At 36.7% G+C, this 19,242-nt stretch overlaps 1 protein-coding gene across 1 annotated transcript in view; it reads right to left on the minus strand.

The window, feature by feature from the left end:
• UNC13C (unc-13 homolog C) overlaps nt 1–19,242 on the minus strand; it is a 685,158-nt gene that overhangs the window by 403,169 nt on the left and 262,747 nt on the right. The window contains 3 exon segments of the mRNA NM_001206460.1: nt 10,561–10,632; nt 11,757–11,762; nt 12,787–12,865. Coding sequence (NP_001193389.1) covers nt 10,561–10,632; nt 11,757–11,762; nt 12,787–12,865 — 157 coding nt within the window.

The raw sequence follows: 19,242 nt of genomic DNA on the forward strand, positions 1-19,242 counted from the left end.
AATGATTAACACATTTTATCTAATCCCCTATGTCCATTTTCTTTTTATTGAATTCAAGTGATATACAAGCAGTCCTCTAAATTTTTAGGCTGTAGTAAGAGTATTAATATAAGGAACACTTGCTAAAATATTACACATGTTGAAGGAAAACAAGTGAAAGACAGTTTTGATAGACAGCTGGGAAGGTTTCATTGAAATTGAAATGTTTGTTTTGGTTTGGTTAAAGAAGCATGGTCCATTTCATGAGAAGAGAAGCTAATTTCAAAAAAGAAGAAACATGGAAAATTTATCAGACAGCACATCAAAAATCAATTGAATAGGGCATTAAAATAAACCATAACATTTGAAAGCTATAGAAGCTGGACAAAAACATAAGATAATTCACTAGAGGGTATATGTCCCCAGTCTCAAGAAAATGATAATATGAGTTTTTCATTCTTGATTTTGGAGATATGGGCATGTGTTTACTAAAGCTGAAAATCACTCTAAAATAAATGGTTTATGAAAATATTTCTTATTCCAGCAAAGCATAAGATAGAATGATGGTCAATATAGAAATTCAGGAAATCAATAGCTAAGGAAAGCATGGAAAAATACATCTGATATGATCATCTCAGGAGAATATGGTATACTGAGGGAAAGAGTGTATTTTTAGCAGCAAAATAACAGCAGATCAAATAAGATTACAATGACATAGCTTTTGTGGAATAAGGTGAAAACCTAGGATATGGGGCACCGAATGAAAACAAAACAGAAGAAAACAAAGGAAAACCCTAAAATGAGCCATGGGAAATGGAAGTCTGCCACTTACCTTGGATTAAGAATTGGATTAACGAGAAGAGAAAAAATATACACATATATACCCATGCATACAAGGACTCAGAGTAGATAGAAAGATAACTTAGTGCAGGTAATAGGATGCTAGCTGATGTGAAAGGATGGGGACTGGGAATTATGTTATCAAGAGAGGGTCTCTGGCCTAGGTAAACAAGGAACCAGACATATGGAGAAGATGGTTCAAAGAACAAGCAGAATCCTAATTACTGGAATTAGGACTGAGAGACAGAGTGGATTCAGCAATTTGGGAGACTTGCCACTAATCTATTTTAAATGTTTCTAAACTTTTCAAATCTTGTACAGTCAATGTAATATTATTAGCTAAAATGAATGTTCTGATAATAATAAATCTATGCGCACTGCAGAAGTAATTTATAAACCGAAAAAGCCCTAAAATAAAAAATAGCTTAATCTTTCAAATTTAGGCATAGTTTGACCCATATTCTTCCAGGAATTTTTATATTTAGAGCCAGGATATCAGGCTTTTGCAGAGAAGTAAAAAATAACAAATATTACTTTTATACTACTGAAGTGATTCCAGAAAATAAGGCAATTTTACTGTGTTTCAACAGTGCCTTGATCTGTAGAAATGAGAACAAGGAACACTTTCACTCAGATAAGACTTAATAACCAAGTATGACCTATGGACTACAAAGGAGAAGATGCGCGTATTTTAGACGTAGATTTTGTTAACAATTCATGCCCCGAGAAACTGGAATTTAAAGCAAGTTGCTCTACTACATGACTTCCTGAACAATTAGGACTCTGGAATTGCCTTTCCTATTGACAGCTATACGGGGAAATTAGAATGAGTCCAAGAAATAAAGCAGTCAAGCCTCCTACCGAGAACAATTACCAGTGTTCTGGGGCCACCAAAATTCCAATCTACCAACTGTTGACACTTAAAACAGGAACAAAGCCTGGCTGCCTCCATTTGCCACATACCTTTTCTCTCCCCCCGCCCCCATGTTAACCAGCGACTTAACTAATAAAGTTCTATTTTTCTTCTCGTACTGCCTCACAGAAATATGCAAACCATCATTTTCTCATATTTAAAAAAACAATCACATTTTGATAATTCTAGGGAAAAAGTATGCTTTCTGTTTTTAAGTTATTTCATGTGCTTAATGCATGCTTTTTAGAAAAGAAATCAATTTGCTGCCCTGTATGTATCATTTTGCTATTTCTGGACAAAAGCATCCGAAAGATTTGCAGAGCAAAGGTTAGATAAATGAGACCTTTGAAATTTGTTATGAGGACAGAACAATGGTAGAATAAGATCCTGAGCATAAAAACAGACATAATTTCATGACTGATTTTTTAATCAAACTAATCATTACATAAGATTGACACCAGAAGGTGAAATTACTCAGGCAAAATTTTTATAGCAGAACGTACAGAGACTAAAAGTTATGTGCCTCTACATGGAACACTTTATGTAGTTTGTTTTTGCTCACATTGTTTTACTCACATTACCACTGATCAAGTAACTAATAGATTGAGTCCAAATAAAGAGAGTAGAAGAGTGATAAAATAGATGATTCAATAATTTAAGAAGAGGACAATACAGGATATACACCTTAAAAGATAATTTATTTCATGCCAATATATGACAAGGAACTTGATCTGATAACAAATTAGGACAAATTTGTCATGTACTGTAAGTATCTGTTTTTCTCCAATTCAAGCTTTCAAGTGTGTGTGTGTGTGTGTGTCTGTGTGTGTGTGTGTATATAAAGTGGTATAAGATGAGTAACTTATTAAATATAAGAGGCCAGGATGGATTCATTTTGATATTTGGCAAAACTAATACAATTTGTAAAGTTTAAAAATAAAATAAAATTTAAAAAATAAATAAAACATAAGAGGCCAAAATAAGGTGAATTTCTCCACCGGGGGAAACATTGGACATTTTAATGTGGAAAGGTCTAGTTCTCATCAGTTGGGGCAGAGCCTGAGTTTTTATAAATCTTCTGATAGAGGTCATGAAAGAGGAAGAAGGATTAGGATATTATAAAAGGAAAAGAGAGAAAGGGGTGAGCATCTCTCTTAAAGGGAACCTATTCTACTGTTCTCTTTTGTAACTAAGAAAGTCACTCATACATCTATGGAAAGCTGTGTGGTGAAAGAGACAATCATAAAAATAATAACTAATATTTACTACATATTTATGTGTCCAAGGGGCTCCCCTGGTGGCTCAAACAGTAAAGAATTTGCCTGTAATGCGGGAGACCCAGGTTCGATCCCTGGGTCAGGAAGAGTCCCAGGAGAAGGCAGTGGCAACCCACTCCAGTATTCTTGCCTGGAGAATTCCATGGACAGAGAAGCCTGGTGGGTTACAGTCTATGAGGTCGAAACGAGTTGGACACGACTGAGCAAGTAACACTCACTTTTTACCATGTGTCCAAAATGGTTGAAGTGCTCTCAATTTATCTCATTTGATTTCCCCAACAATCTTCCAGAAATATTAGTATATTCAGTTTGTATATTGAAAAACTAATCTGGCAACCTAGCCAGAAAAAAAAAAACAAAAAACATCATTTTACTGTTTTTTGTGGGAAAAAAATAAAACATTTTACTATATAGAAGGGGCTCAAAAGAAATATATTCCCCAGTTATCTCAGAAAGTTTTTAAAAAGGAACTTAATGAAAAAATTACAAAACTGGATTCTCTGGAAACCTAGGAGATGTGTTTGGAATTCAGTTAAAGTCCATGGGCTTTGATCTTGGGCTTTTCATATCATTTTAAGATATGACATTCAGACTTGCCTCCTACCTAATGTTGCACTGAGAGTAGTAACCAAAGCCTAAGCACTTTCAGATCTTTATATGTGTGTGTGTGTGTGTGTGTGTGTGTATTTAAGACAGGGTTATTGATCAACTTTAAAATTTGAAAAGTATTTTAATTAAACATTTAAAAATTATCCACTTTATTAAAATAAATAGTATAGATAACTTCAATCTATTTAATGGAAAACAGGGAAACTAAAGAAAACTCAATCTACAGAATATAAACCTAGAAAGGAAACAGAGTAAAATGAAGAGAAATAGTAAATTTAAAAAAAGTAATAGAACTAATTCACCCACAAAATAGAATTCACCCATAAAAAGGAAAATTCTGAAATTAAATTTTAAAATCAAGTTGTTTTTCTGTAAGATATGAATAAAGACACAATAAAATGTAAATAAAGGGCTAGAAAAAGTTCTATCACAGAGGATACTAACCTAATTTAGTGAAAGTGAAAGTGAAATCACTCAGTTATCTCCAACTCTTTGTGACCCCATGGACTTCAGTCCATGGAATTCCTCAGGCCAGAATACTGGAGTGGGTAGCCTTTCCCTTCTCCAAGCCCGGGATCAAACCCAGGTCTCCTGCATTGCAGGTGGATTCTTTACCAGCTGAGCCACAAGGGAAGCCAAAGAATATTGGAGTGGGTAGCCTATCCCTTCTCCAGCAGATCTTCCTGACCCAGGCATTGAACTAGGGTCTCCTGAATTGCAGGTGGATTCTTTACCAACTGAACTAAAATTTAGGGTAGCTGTATTAATATCACATAGAATATTTTTAAGGAAAAATCATTTAAATGATTATTAAGATCAACTAGCAAAAGTTGAAAGAAATTATTAGAGGTATAGAAGCCCCAAAACTTATGTACTAAAACAGAGAAAGCTCAGATGTGATATCTACAATGCTGATCATGGATTAAGCTATAAAGTGAAAGTGAAGTCGCTCAGTCGTGTCCAACTCTTTGAGACCCCATGGACTGTAGCCTATCAGGCTCCTCAGTTCATGGAATTTTCCAGTCAAGAGTACTGGAGTGGGTTGCCATTTCCTTCTCCACCAGATCTTCCTGACCCAGGGATCAAACCCAGGTCTCCAGCATTGCGGGCAGATACTTTACTGTCTGAGCCACCAGGGAAGTCCAGCAATCCTCAATTAAATAAGAAAGACTGAAGTACAGTCCATCTCCTTTGAATACAATGCAGTAACAAAATAAAGCCCTTATCTTTGGAATATTAATGAAAACACTTTCCATATAACTGATGAGTCAAAATACTAATCACTGGACCATTTACGAAACAATTCTATCTAAACAACAAGAAAAGCACTATATATCAAAATTTGTACAATGCAGCTAAAGTGTGCTAAGAGGAAAATGGATAGTTTTAAATGCATACGTTAGAAAAGACAAAAAGAAAATTAAGTTATACACATGTGGTTAAAAATATAAACAAAAGCAATAAAATGATAGATATAAAATCTTTGAAGTTTGGAAGGAGAAAGAAATTGAGAAAGGAATACACAGAGGGTGGAAATATTCTCTTTTCAAAGCTAAGTGATGGATATACAGGTGTTTGTACTGTTTTTCACTTCGTTGATGCTGTATGTATTTTGTGTGTATGCAACAGTTAAAGATCCTGATGCTGGGAAAGATTGAGGGAAGAAGACAAGGGTGCAACAGGGATGAAATGGTTGGAAGGCATCACTGACTCAGTGGACATGAGTTTGAGCAAGCTCTGGGAGATACTGAAGGACAGGGAAGACTGGCATGCTGTGGTTCCTGGGGTTGCAAAGAGTCAAACAGGACTTAGCAACTGAACAACAACAATAGTTAACAGCAACAATAAAAATTAACAAACTACATATTCAACTTAGTAAGTTAGAAAAATAGCTTCAGGATAAATACAAATAGCAGAAGATGAATTCAAATAAGACAAGAACAGAAATAAATGAAATAGAAAGCAAATCAAGTATATGGAGTCAACAAATGCCAGAGAATCTCTTGTATACTGACTTACAAAAGAGAAAAAAGTACAAATAAATAAGATAAAAACAGCTCAAGCTTTTATGAATGATACAATTATATGAACAACTTGATGATATTCAATTTGAAAATTTAGAAAAAAAGACAACCTTTGGGAAAAATATAAATTATCAAAATTGACTCAAGAACAAATGTTTAAATAACAGGAATAGAACTGTTATACTAAATAAATTGATTCAGTAGTCAAATAACTACCCTCAAATAAAACAAACAACCCCCCCCCCCAAAACAAAACTACAAGATGGTTTTAAGAGGCAAATTTTGTCAGTCTTTCAAGGTACTGTTGCTGCTGCTGCTGCTAAGTCGCTTCAGTCGTGTCCGACTCTGTACGACCCCATAGTTGACAGCCCACCAGGCTCCCCCTGTCCCTGGGATTCTCCAGGCAAGAACACTGGAATGGGTTGCCATTTCCTTCTCCGATGCATGAAAGTGAAAAGTGAAAGTGAAGTCGCTCAGTCGTGTCCGACTCTTAGCGACCCCATGGACTGCAGCCTACCAGGCTCCTCTGTCCATGGGATTTTCCAGGCAGAAGTACTGGAGTGGGGTGCCATTGCCTTCTCCCTTTCAAGGTACAGCAACATGCATTTCACATAGATCATCCCAGAGAAGTGACAAAAAGGAAAGCTCCCTAGCTTATTTAACAAAATTAATTTATTATTGATGCCATGATTGTTCAAAGACATGGTAAACCATAAGCCATTTTACTAATGAATATGGATGCAAACATTTTACATAATTAGCAAACATATGAGAAAATTGAAGCCCAGAAAATTTCAGTAACTTGCCCAAGTTCACTCAGTTAATAAATGGCAGACTTGGACCAACACTTTTCTCAAGCCTAGGACCATGCTCTTGAAGAAGGCAAGAAGCAAGACCAATAGCAACACTGCTTGTAATGAAGCCCCTGTCAATCCTCCCTGCAACCTGCCGCTCAGGTGCAAAGGCGACAGGGATGCACTGGGCTCAGCATGTACTCTGCATTCTTGACCTTAAGTTCCTACTTCACTGCCCTGATGGCCATTGCTGTGCCTGGCAAGACATTTCCTTAATGCTCACTCTTTTTGAAATAAGTATTACTGCATTAATTTAAGGATGAGCCTGAGGGAGATAAAGTGTAAGGACAAGAAATGAGTTCTGAAAAGCAGTAAGAGGTAGAGCTGAGATTCAAACTCAGATCACATCACTTCAACAATCATTTATGTGGTTTGAAAGGATTCCTGTTTCTGAGCAGGACCCTAGACTCCTTGGGTGAACTATGAGCCTTCAACTTTCAGACTGAATCCCAGATACTAGGCAGGTGGTTCTGACCTGTTTCCTTCTCCCATGTATTCTTCTAGTGTCATGCTAGGAATAGGACCCAGATCTGATTTCCTGATCACTCTCACACCTAGTTCTTGCCAGTCCCTTTGCTTTTGCCTGAATCCTGTATTGGAAGAAGGACCTCTATATCCCTAGACAAATCAACCCTTAGTGAGAATTCACACACTCTATAAGCATGCCCTTAGGCCAGCCTCCTAAACATGGCCATCAACCCAGATAGAATAAACCATGTTTGAGAATCTCTTTTAGCCTTGGTGATTTGGGTTCTTCACTCTGAGTTTCCCATAACCATCATCTATGCTATGCTATGCTAAGTCACGTCAGTCGTGTCCGACTCTGTGCGACCCCATAGACGGCAGCCCACCAGGCTCCCCTGTCCCTGGGATTTTCCAGGCAAGAATACTGGAGTGGGTTGGCATTTCCTTCTCCAATGCATGAAAGTGAAAAGTGAAAGTGAAGTCGCTCAGTCGTGTCCGACTCTTAGCGGCCCCATGGACTGCAGCCTACCAGGCTCCTCCATCCACGGGATTTCCCAGGAAAGAGTACTGGAGTGGGGTGCCATTGCCTTCTCCCAACCATCATCTAAGCCTGTCTTAATTTAAATACCCCACCAACTAAGAGCTTCTACTAAGAACCATGGCAACAGTCCTTGGGTGACTGTTATCTCAGCTCTCCCTTCACTACATTATAAGCATCATGGTGGCAGGGATTTTTAGATGAATTGTTCTCTGCCTTATTTCCAAAATCTGAAACAATGCCTGAAACATAGTAGACAGTCCATATTTGTTGAAATGTTGAGTGGATTTGCTTTGATTGTGCTACTGTTGGGTCCAAACCTAGGAAATTATCACTGAGAAGGCAAGCACAAAGCTAAGCAGTATAGCGCCAGGCAGATTACTGTGTATGAATACCAGATTGTTATTCTGTCTTGTGTTATTCAACCAGATTGGACTATTTAGAAATTTCAGGCCTTTAGGGCTAATTAGACTGAGATTCCCAATCAACCCCAGTAGCTCCCATGGTGAGTGGGAACTGGTGACGGATGGAGCACTTGGCAGTGATTTGCTCACTGCCAACTGTGTGTCAATGGAGATGGTGCTGGCCTACCCACTGTCAACTTGCCTCAGACTTTATAGCACTTTCCTTCCTTGGAAGAGATGACTGAGATTTTTACTGTACATCTCTTTAATTCAAATAGAATAGGGCTATTCAAATAGAAGGGCTACCTTTTTGCACATGGCCAAGTCATTTTTCTTCATGTAAAGGCAAATATTTCATGCTTCACATTGAGGGTGCCTGGGACTTGCAGCACCAGGAACTAGAAATTATTCACTCCAGCGTTTATATTAGTTGCCCATGTAATGACTTAATGTGACAGCTTGTCAAGAATGAGATTTAATATGCCTGTTGTATGGAAGTCATATTTCATTTGCATTTTGAGACACCGGCCCCAGGGAAATGGGCTTTATGAGTTTTAGTAGGAACTGTTGGGCTTGGTTCATCCACCCAACACTCACACAGAAAAATCTTTTACGGAGCCCTTCTGAAACTAAATACTAAAACTAAAATGAATACTTTTAAGTAAAGGAACAGTTGACCAATAGCTCTTTTAACCATACAGTGAGGGTGTGCTCTCTGTCAGAGCTTCAGAAAATGTAGTGGCATTCCTCTAATTTCTATTGCTTTCCTCTTAACTTTTCATAGGGATGAGTATTTGTGCTTTAAACCAAAGACAATATTTTAAAACATAAAAAAACAGTCTAGAAGTCTATCCAATAAAAACCTTCCATTTTGATTATTTCCTCTGAAGCAAAAGACTGGATACTCTGAGATTCAGTAAGCAATAAGAGGCTTTTTCATGTATCAGAGAATGTTTATTTTCTCTTGTATCCGAACTACACTGGAAGTATTACATGGCATAATAAACCCAACAGATAAAAATAAGCCCCTGGGAAAGCAGTCATGTTTTAAAAATACCATGGCACAATACAAAATGTTCTGAATGTGCTGTAGCACCCAGATATTCAAATAGACATGTACGACTGCTGATATGTATTGGGCTGAGGGGGGTTTGCTGATGGAGACCTAGGAAAGGTTGGTTTTGGGTGGAAGATGACAATGAAAGAAGAAGAAAATGAGAAACAAAAATGTAAATAATGGTGTTTACATGTCAAGTATATAGAAATTTAAAACAAGTAATAATAGTGGCCATGTTTTTATTCTCTAAGAAAGACAAAGTCTCCAAATTGGAGGAGGTAGTACACAGTTGCAATAATCTGTGCACAGGGGCACAGATAGATTTTCCTGGATACAAGCCCCAGAGTAGTGGCTGGCAGGATGCAGTTACCATGGCACAACATCCACTGCTCATTGGAATTGGAATTACCTGGGAGGTTTTTTTCTTTTTAACCCTTCTATCCAGGTTACACTTGAAGCCAGTTAAATCATTCATGGGAGTGAGACCCAGGCATCAGGGTTTGAAAGCTCCCCTAGGTGATTCTAGATGGCTCAGATGGTAAAGAATCTGCCTGCAGTGCAGGAGAAACCTGAGTTTAATCTCTAGGTCGGGAAGATCCCCTGGAGAAGGGAACGGCAATCCACTCCAGTATTCTTGCCTGGAGAATTCCATGGACAGAGGAGCCTGGCAGGCTACAGTCCATGGGGTTGCAAACAGTAGGACACGACTGAGCAACACACACACACACACACAGGCAATTCTAATGAGCCAAATTCAAGAATCCCTGATCTAGATATTTGCAATCTATTTCTACCTTCTAATCATGTTGGTTCTTTCATTCAATAAGGAATTGACAAAGCATCTATCTCATGCCAGACTATGTAGTAAGCAATAGGGATGAAAACATTTAACAAGGACATCAAACAAGATGCAGTTCTTAACCTCATGGAGTCAAAAGAGAAGGCTTATGCAAAATAATCAAATTGTACTAACAAAAATCATAAAAGCACCAGCTCGTATTTATTGTATACTGTACCCTAGGATGTACAAGCATGTTAAACACTTATCCACTCCCTTCATCTACTGTATTATTATCACATCACTATACATATGAGAGAACTCAGGCCCAGAAAAGTTACATAACTTGCCAGATATAATAAGCTAATTTAGCAGCCCAAATGGGATTCACCCCAAGCAGCCTTCACTCTTAACCATACCATCCTCTGGAGTTTGTGATTAAATGCTAGGAAGGCCCAGAGGAAGAAACAAATAATTGAGCCAAAAGGGGAGGGAGGTGTTTGGGAAAGCCTCAAAAATGAGGCAACATGTGGACTATGTAGAAATTTAGCAGGAATTTTCAGGTGTATATAACAAGCAAACTGTGTTTGGATGAAATAGCATTTGTAAAAATGGGAAGGTACATGAATATTTGAGCAACACAGGATAATTTGTATGATAGTGCAGCTGAGGCTTTGAGGAAATTTGTTCAGGGTGAGACTTTCTGTATGTTCCCAGTTATTCCTAGAACTTTGGAATAAACATAACAAACAAGCAGCCCAAGCAGAATGCTTTTCCCCAGACTATGATCAATGTATAGTTAGTAGCTGACTCTGCACCTACCAATTCCTCATTGTTTAAAGATGTCCTAATCACCATAGCCAGGGAGAGTCCAGACTTCCGGGCAGCCAGGGTCTTAAAAAATTAAAACAAACAAACAAAAAGACAATCGTGAGTTACTGATACATGAGGTGACTGTTATTTACCTATTACTCAGCAGAAGATGAAAATATAAGAGTATAGACTATCACTGTTCACACTTTAGGTAACAGGGACATACTATATTCAATAGTCAGCCAATTCATCCAGAATGTGGAATCACAGAACATTAAAGCTAAAAAAGTCCCTTTTAGATCATCAAACCTAGACCCTACATTTCACAGATGATAAAACTGAGGCCCAGTAAGAAAGACTGAGTAACCCAAGGTTTTTAGGCTAGCATGAAACTTCTAAAACATTGTTTTTCTCCAAGAAAACCATAATCACATGCCTTCATAAAACATGACCATTGATACAGAGCCAGCTCACCTCTCTGATAGCCCTGAATCACAACAGGTATTAGATGATTCTTGAGTTGTCTATAGTTTCCTGGAATATGCTTCCATATCTAGCCAATGTATTTTCCTACCAAGTATGCATTTTATCAAGTGAGAATCATCATTCCCAGATTTGTTCTCTTCACTCAATGCTGGTAACTTAGGTGATTTTAAGTAAGAGTTACATTCCTTTAGTTTCCCCTGTAAAATAGAACCATTATACGGCTCCCACTAGAAATATACATGATATAAGGTTAATGTACTCAATGGTACTATAGAGAACTGTGGAAATCAGTTCTAGATGGGAATAATAAATATTCTCCTCCATTAGGGGTCAGAAATATATCTACTTGGAGCCACGAAGACACTGTGCCTAGTTAAGTTCAGTACAGTCCTAAGCGGGGAGGTGACTTTCCATCTGTCTCCACCCCTACCATGTAAACTTATAGGGCACTTATCTCCAAAGATAGTCTTTTATCACTGACAACTACTGTCCCTCAAATTATGTTTTTAGTCTATTTTAGTCCATATTTGCACTTGCTATTTACATAAGTTGTTCTATCTTTCAGAATGGAGATGTTCAATCCTTATAGAACCCAAACTTCTTATTCTTATATGTTTCTGTCTTTTTATTTCCCCACCATGTTCTCTTGGATTGCATGAATAAGAGTAGTATTTGAGAAGACTGCCAAATATTAATTAAATAAATTAAAAATCACTTACCATGGCCTGAAGAGTCCAAGTGATAGAGAAAATAAAATATAAATAATTAGACATATGAGAAAAGAACATAATAATGCTAAATAAGCCTAATGCTAAAAAATGATGTCACACTACAACGGCAGGAATCTGAGATAAATGTAGAGACATATCATGCTTTCCAGCATAAGTTTTTTCCAGGAAAGACTTTGTCTTTTCTAATTTAAAGCTAAAGTGATGAGCTTCGGATAAAGGTTTTCACAGCAAAATTAAAAATTGCCAGTATCAAGAATCTGTGTACATTGTTGTAAAAGGGAAACTTCAGTTTCTCTGGGGGAAATATATTTTCATGCAATAAACTATTAAGAATATGCCTCCAAAACATGAAAACACTGTGAATGATAGAAAACATTTCTTTTTCCTGTTGATGGGCTATTTTTTAGACTTTAATACAGACTATTATTAATTCTTTTCATTTCCCAGCAGTCTCTAGCATATTTCCTTATAGGAGAGTTTGTTATTCAGAGTTATGTTCAGGGCTAGTATAGGCTTTAATGACCTGGAAGCTATGGTTTTCTTTGGAGAGTGAAACAGCTTATTAATTTGGTTATATGTGATCTTAAAGAATAAAGAACTGATTAACATTGTCTGCTTGCTTTATAAAATGCTAAAGATTATAGGGTTAAGGTGAAGACTTCAAATCCAGCCTTACACTGCAAATTAAACTCATGGTCATTTATAAAATTGAGCACATCAAAGCCCAATTGCAGAAGACTGCTTGGCATGTTGTATGACTTCCTTTTTGCTCAATTATAGCACTATTTTAACTCAATCTGTAATTTCACCTAATATCAAAAGCTGTCAAAAGGTTAGAGCTATTTCCTCCATCTAATCGACTTTAAAGAAATAATAAGCCTAATGCTGCTAGCATCCAGCTTCTTCTGTGTTTTATGCTATGAAATATTTACAGGCTAGGCATTTAATGAGAAGGACAATATGACATCTAATAAAGACAATGCATGCAGTCAAAATGAATTAAACAGGAGTGACTCACCACATCTCGTACAATAGGCAGAGTTTTCTTTTTGCGGAGATCCGGCATACTGTCAATACCATAAAGTCCCCGACCAGCTCTGAAAGAGGGGGAGAAGGAATGATTTCAATGGAGAATAGACTTCCTATTAAAAAAATTCCACTGTCTGTAGTAAAAAGTCTGTGAAAGAAGGTTAAAGGATTACCATACTGGTTAAGACAGCAGCAAAGATCCAAGACTCAAGGACCTTGCCCCAAAGTAAGAGACCAACTATCACACATAGTGATCACTCTCCATCTTAGATGGTTTCATACTTTGAAGAATTATATATGGTCTGGTTTGACACATTGTTTTATTGTACCACAGAGAGGATAATTAAAATTGTTAGGTATATGGAACTTTGCACCTAGAGGAAGAAACAGAATCAAACCAGTTTTGGTGAAAGTTTGATCTGTCTGCAATGATTAAAAAAAAAAAAACTTTTATAGCAAAAATACTATTTTTGTGTGTGTGTACATTGTGTCTTCACAGATTGAACTCCAAGCAGAATCTTAACAATTTACCAACATATTTAAAATACTAGTGATTATCCCAGTACCATAATTTCCACTTATCTGAATTATCCAAAGATAAATGCACAAGATTAAATGTTGTATAAGCATGTTCACCGCAACTTTTTCTACTAACAACAAAAGCTAGGTAACCTAAATATTCAGTAACCGTATACTGATTGAATGAATTATAGAATATTACACAATGGAAGTGATGCAATCATTAAAGTAAGGAAACTATCAGCAAGGTGAAAAGACAGCCTTCAGAATGGGAGAAAATAATAGCAAATGAAGCAACTTACAAACAACTAATCTCAAAAATATACAAGCAACTCCTACAGCTCAACTCCAGAAAAATAAATGACCCAATCAAAAAATGGGCCAAAGAACTAAATAGACATTTCTCCAAAGAAGACATACAGATGGCTAACAAACACATGAAAAGATGCTCAACATCACTCATTATCAGAGAAATGCAAATCAAGACCACTATGAGGTACCATTTCACACCAGTCAGAATGGCTGCGATCCAAAAGTCTACAAATAATAAATGTTGGAGAGGGTGTGGAGAAAAGGGAACCCTCTTACACTGTTGGTGGGAATGCAAACTAGTACAGCCACTATGGAGAACAGTGTGGAGATTCCTTAAAAAACTGGAAATAGAACTGCCTTATGATCCAGCAATCCCACTGTTGGGCATACACACTGAGGAAACCAGAAGGGAAAGAGACACGTGTACCTCAATGTTCATCGCAGCACTGTTTATAATAGCCAGGACATGGAAGCAACCTTGATGCCCATCAGCAGATGAATGGATAAGAAAGCAGTGGTACATATACACAATGGAGTATTACTCAGCCATTAAAAAGAATTCATTTGAATCAGTTCTAATGAGGTGGATGAAACTGGAGCCTATTATACAGAGTGAAGTAAGCCAGAAGGAAAAACACCAATACAGTATACTAACGCATATATATGGAATTTAGAAAGATGAGAACAATAACCCTGTATACGAGACAGCAAAAGAGACACTGATGTATGGAACAGTCTTATGGACTCTGTGGGAGAGGGAGAGGGTGGGAAAATTTGGGACAATGGCATTGAAACATGTAAAATATCATGTATGAAACGAGATGCCAGTCCAGGTTCAATGCACGATATTGGATGCTTGGGGCTAGTGCACTGGGATGACCCAGAGGGATGGTATGGGGAGGGAGGAGGAGGAGGGTTCAGGATGGGGAGCACATGTATACCTGTGATGGATTCATTTTGATATTTGGCAAAACCAATACAATTATGTAAAGTTTAAAAATAAAATAAAATTAAAAAAAATTAAAAAATAAAAAATTAATAAAGTAAATAAGTTAAATAAACATGTGCATATATAAAAAATACAGAATGTTAAGAAAGCACATTTCCATATTATTAAGTTTCCTATTGACCCTCATATGAATGGATGCTTATATATGCATGGAAAATGTCTAGAAATATATTCACCAAATTGATAACCATACTTACCTCTGTGGAATAAAATTGGATGAGAGAAAGACAGAAGACTCCCTATGTTATAAATTTAGTAATGTTCAAAATTTTTATAATAAGCATATGTTATATCTGCAATTTAAAATAATTTTAAATACATTATATTTGTTTATTAAAATAAATTTAATACATTGAATTTGATTTTTCTTGCATCAAAGCCAGTCTTTTTATACAACCAAAAAGGTCATCATCATCCCCTTCTGCTCACTTGAACTGCACAACTCCTGCTAACCTCTAGCTAAGAGCCAGCTTTTGCACCAGAAGTATCACAATGCGGGCACAATGTTTTAGCTGGGCAGCGCTGCCATTGAAACAGGCTGCAACAGCCAATAATAGGTTATCAGCATTTTAATATTCTGTTTTCACTGACACAAAGATTGTCTTTTCATTCCTGCTGCTTAATTTAACAAAGGCGAACCTTTGTCTTGTATCTCTTAGTAGCCAACAGTCTGAACTCTAATACTTCCAATTTGGTGATCTTGGACAATTTACAAAAATCACCACCCAACTCATATAAAATAGTAGAGCAAAATATTAATGAAGATGTAATAAACAGTAATAATGCCATAACTTACATGTTTGAAAATAAGGAGCAAATCCAGTAATACATGTGAAATATTAAAACCATTGCACATGGTTGTGTCACTGTCAGTGATGAACAGTATACTTAAGGTCATGCACTTGAAACAAAAGTTACCTATAGGTCACAGAATACAGGACAAAAGTAACTATGGGGCAGAGACTAAGGAAGGGGAAAGAAAGAATGGGAAGGAATAAAAGATGTGAGGAGAGACAGGGTGTGGTAGCTGGAGATGACATTCAACAGTTAAGTGGTCCACCACTGAACCTGTGAAAAGGAGTTAATACAGCTTCTGTTGTCTGACACTCTAGAGCAGCTGATTGGTGGCTCAGCAGTAATGAATCTGCCTGCAACGTGGGAGACCTGGGTTCCATCCCTGGATTGGGAAGATCCCCTGGAGGAGGGCATGACAACCCACTCCAGTATTCTCGCCTGTAATATCCCCATGGACAGGGGAGCCTGGTGGCTACAGTCCATGGGTTTGCAAAGAGTCAGACATGACTGAGTACATAAGACACTCTCTAGGTCAAGGGCTGTGATAGTCATAGTGACAAAGAGCAAGAATTGAGATCACAAAAGACACATTGGCAACATTCTCTCATGAACTCCAAGAAACCGCAGAGTACAGAAGGGCAGTATATTTTTTTTCTTCTGAACACTCATCTTCAGAAAGACTACTGCTATCTCCGTGTGACATCCTGCTTCCCTCCTATCCTCTTTCCATATTCTTCTCTCCCTGCTTGTTCATGCTTGAACCTCCCCCCCCACACACATATCTCAAACACTAAATATATGTGAAAATAAATAAATAAATAGATGGGAAAGGATTATGTAAGTGGGTTTCCAAAGCATTTTTCCAGTTTCATTTGCTCCAATCTAAGACTCTGATTCCTTGCACTTTCTACTTTCACTCCTCTGTGAACAGAATAATAATGGCATAAAATGTTCATCAATAAATGTCTTTCCACCACATTACATAGCAATCATACTAACTCACTGCCTCCAAGTGTTTTGAAATGTTTTGACTCCTAAATAATGTGACTTTAATAACTTTGTAGAGAAACATATTCAATTGTGATAATGGTTGAGAAAGTGATTTATAAACTGCAAAGTGTTATATAAGTGAGTCATATATTTTCTTCCTATCAATAACAGATTACTTATTGTCTTTGTGTTTTCCTTCTCATGGAACTTAAATTCCAAAGCCCATCTAGAATTTGGAGTAACTGTATATATTCACAGATTCAGGAATAAATAACGCACAGATATGTTCTTGAATCACACTTCACCTTTATGCTTGTCTCATCAGAAGAGAGATACACAAGGAATGAGGCCAAACTTGAGCCGAAGTTAGAACACATGGATCCAAAATTCATCTGTCTCATCTGAGCTTGTTATTCAATTAAACCTATATTTTATAATTTTTAAAACTGTAATGCAGTAAAATATATTCTCTTAAGCTTCACAGGTAGCGCCCAAAGTGTTCATCAGGTTGTGTTTTCTTGTTTTACATTTTTACCATTACTCTAAGAAGTTTGGATAAACATATACTTTAAAGAGCTTATCCATCAAGTAATAATAAAGCTTTTATTTCAAACTTTAAAAAAAGATCCTGCCCTAATAGCCTCACTTTTTGAATAGAAAAGTGCTTGGTAAATACTGTGAAGTGCTATACAAATGTCAATTATTTGTGTAACAGTTACCGAGAGGCTTCCTAACCAGGAGAGGTCTGGGAGTGATTAAATAACACCAACCAAAAAAAGGTGAAGCATGGAAAGAACACAGTAGGTAAGGAAATAATTGACTTTTTGGCAAGAGGTCAGGTTCATGGATATCAGTTAAAATCCAAAAGAAAGTAGTTAGGCTGGATGAGGAGGAGGTCAGAGGCAGTCATCAACAGGGGCAACAGCAGGCAGGTAATTCTGAAGGGAAATCTAATTTTAGGGAAGAGCTGTTTGATTTCACCCCTTTCTGTAATAGCTGATTCGATTATCCTGTCTCTAATGTATCCAACAAACTAGCTAATTCTAGCTGACATTTAAATGTGCTTACCAGGAGCCAGACATAATACTAATCATCAAATTCAATCTTTACAAGTATTATGTCATTTTATTCTCAAAAAAATCCACTGAGGAATAGGTACAATTATTTCTCCCATTTTATAGATGAAGAAACGGAGGCACAGAATAGTTCAGAATCATCCCAAAGATCATGATCTAAGTCAGAGTTAGCACTATCATACTCTACTGCTTTTATGATTACACAATTCTACATTTACAACAATATGAGTTGAGGCTTCCCATTAATCCCATTTTACCCTTGTTAAATCTTAAGGACAGCAACTTCCCCAGGCCTAGAAATACCTAGTAGATCTTGATATCCATTGTGGGAGTGTCTTGCCTTGAACATCATGTTCTTAATAATGTATATATAAATATATATATAGAGAGAACTATATTAATATATTATAATCATATAATATATATTAATATTAATAACATGCATATATATATAATGTATATATTTTGTAGGAGAATTCAGAGGCCTGTCCCAGTTGATTCAGAGGTGCTTCTAGTATTTGAATTAAAAAAAATGTATTCATACCCCAATGTTCATCGCAGCACTGTTTATAATAGCCAGGACATGGAAGCAACCTAGATGTCCATCAGCAGATGAATGGATAAGAAAGCTATGGTACATATACACAATGGAGTATTACTCAGCCATTAAAAAGAAAACATTTGAATCAGTTCTAATGAGGTGGATGAAACTGGAGCCTATTATACAGAGTGAAGTAAGCCAGAAGGACAAACACCAATACAGTATAATAACGCATATATATAGAATTTAGAAAGATGGTAACAATAACCCTGTGTACGAGACAGCAAAAGAGACACTGATGTATAGAACAGTCTTATGGACTCTATGGGAGAGGGAGAGGGTGGGAAAATTTGGGAGAATGGCATTGAAACATGTAAAATATCATGTATGAAACGAGATGCCAGTCCAGGTTCGATGCACGATACTGGATGCTTGGGCTAGTGCACTGGGACGACCCAGAGGGATGGTATGCGGAGGGAGGAGGGAGGAGGGTTCAGGATGGGGAACATGTATACCTGTGGTGGATTCATTTTGATATTTGGCAAAACCAATACAATTATGTAAAGTTTAAAAAATAAAATTAAAAAAAAATGTATTCAAAGGCTATTATCTTCAGATTAGAAGCCCTGTATCACTGTATAAAATAGTCCCAATCCTCCCCTAGTGGTTTCTCTCCAGCTATTCAAGTGTTCCCCTGATGAAAAAGGAGTCTTTAGACTAGAGGCATTACAAATGAGACAAAGGCATCATGAGATCCACAGAAATGTCTGGAACGTCAATGACCACATATAATTGACAATGGATATAATTTTATAGGCTAAATTAAGTGAGATGTATTCTAATTCAACATTTGTTCTCTTAAAAAGTTTTCATATTTTTCATGGTTTTATTTCTTACTTCTTCGCCTAATTATACTAAAAGGAGTTTACTGAGTTTAATAAAATCTGTGTAAAAAAAATGTATGGCTATATACCTTGAGTCAGGTTCAGTTAATTATTTCATTACAGAAAAAATACAAATTTTATAAAAGATATATATGATATTCAGTAATTTTTAAGAAATCTGACACACAGGTAGGAGGGGTAAAGCTGATTTTACTAAATACATAGCAGTTATTTTTACTCCAAAATTGACTTGATAACTTACTGAGTCTATTCAGATTGAAAAAGAACTTTGAGAAGACACAAGAGGAGTAATGCATGA

Source organism: Bos taurus, chromosome 10 (genome assembly GCF_002263795.3).
Source record: "Bos taurus isolate L1 Dominette 01449 registration number 42190680 breed Hereford chromosome 10, ARS-UCD2.0, whole genome shotgun sequence".
NCBI lineage: Eukaryota > Metazoa > Chordata > Mammalia > Artiodactyla > Bovidae > Bos > Bos taurus.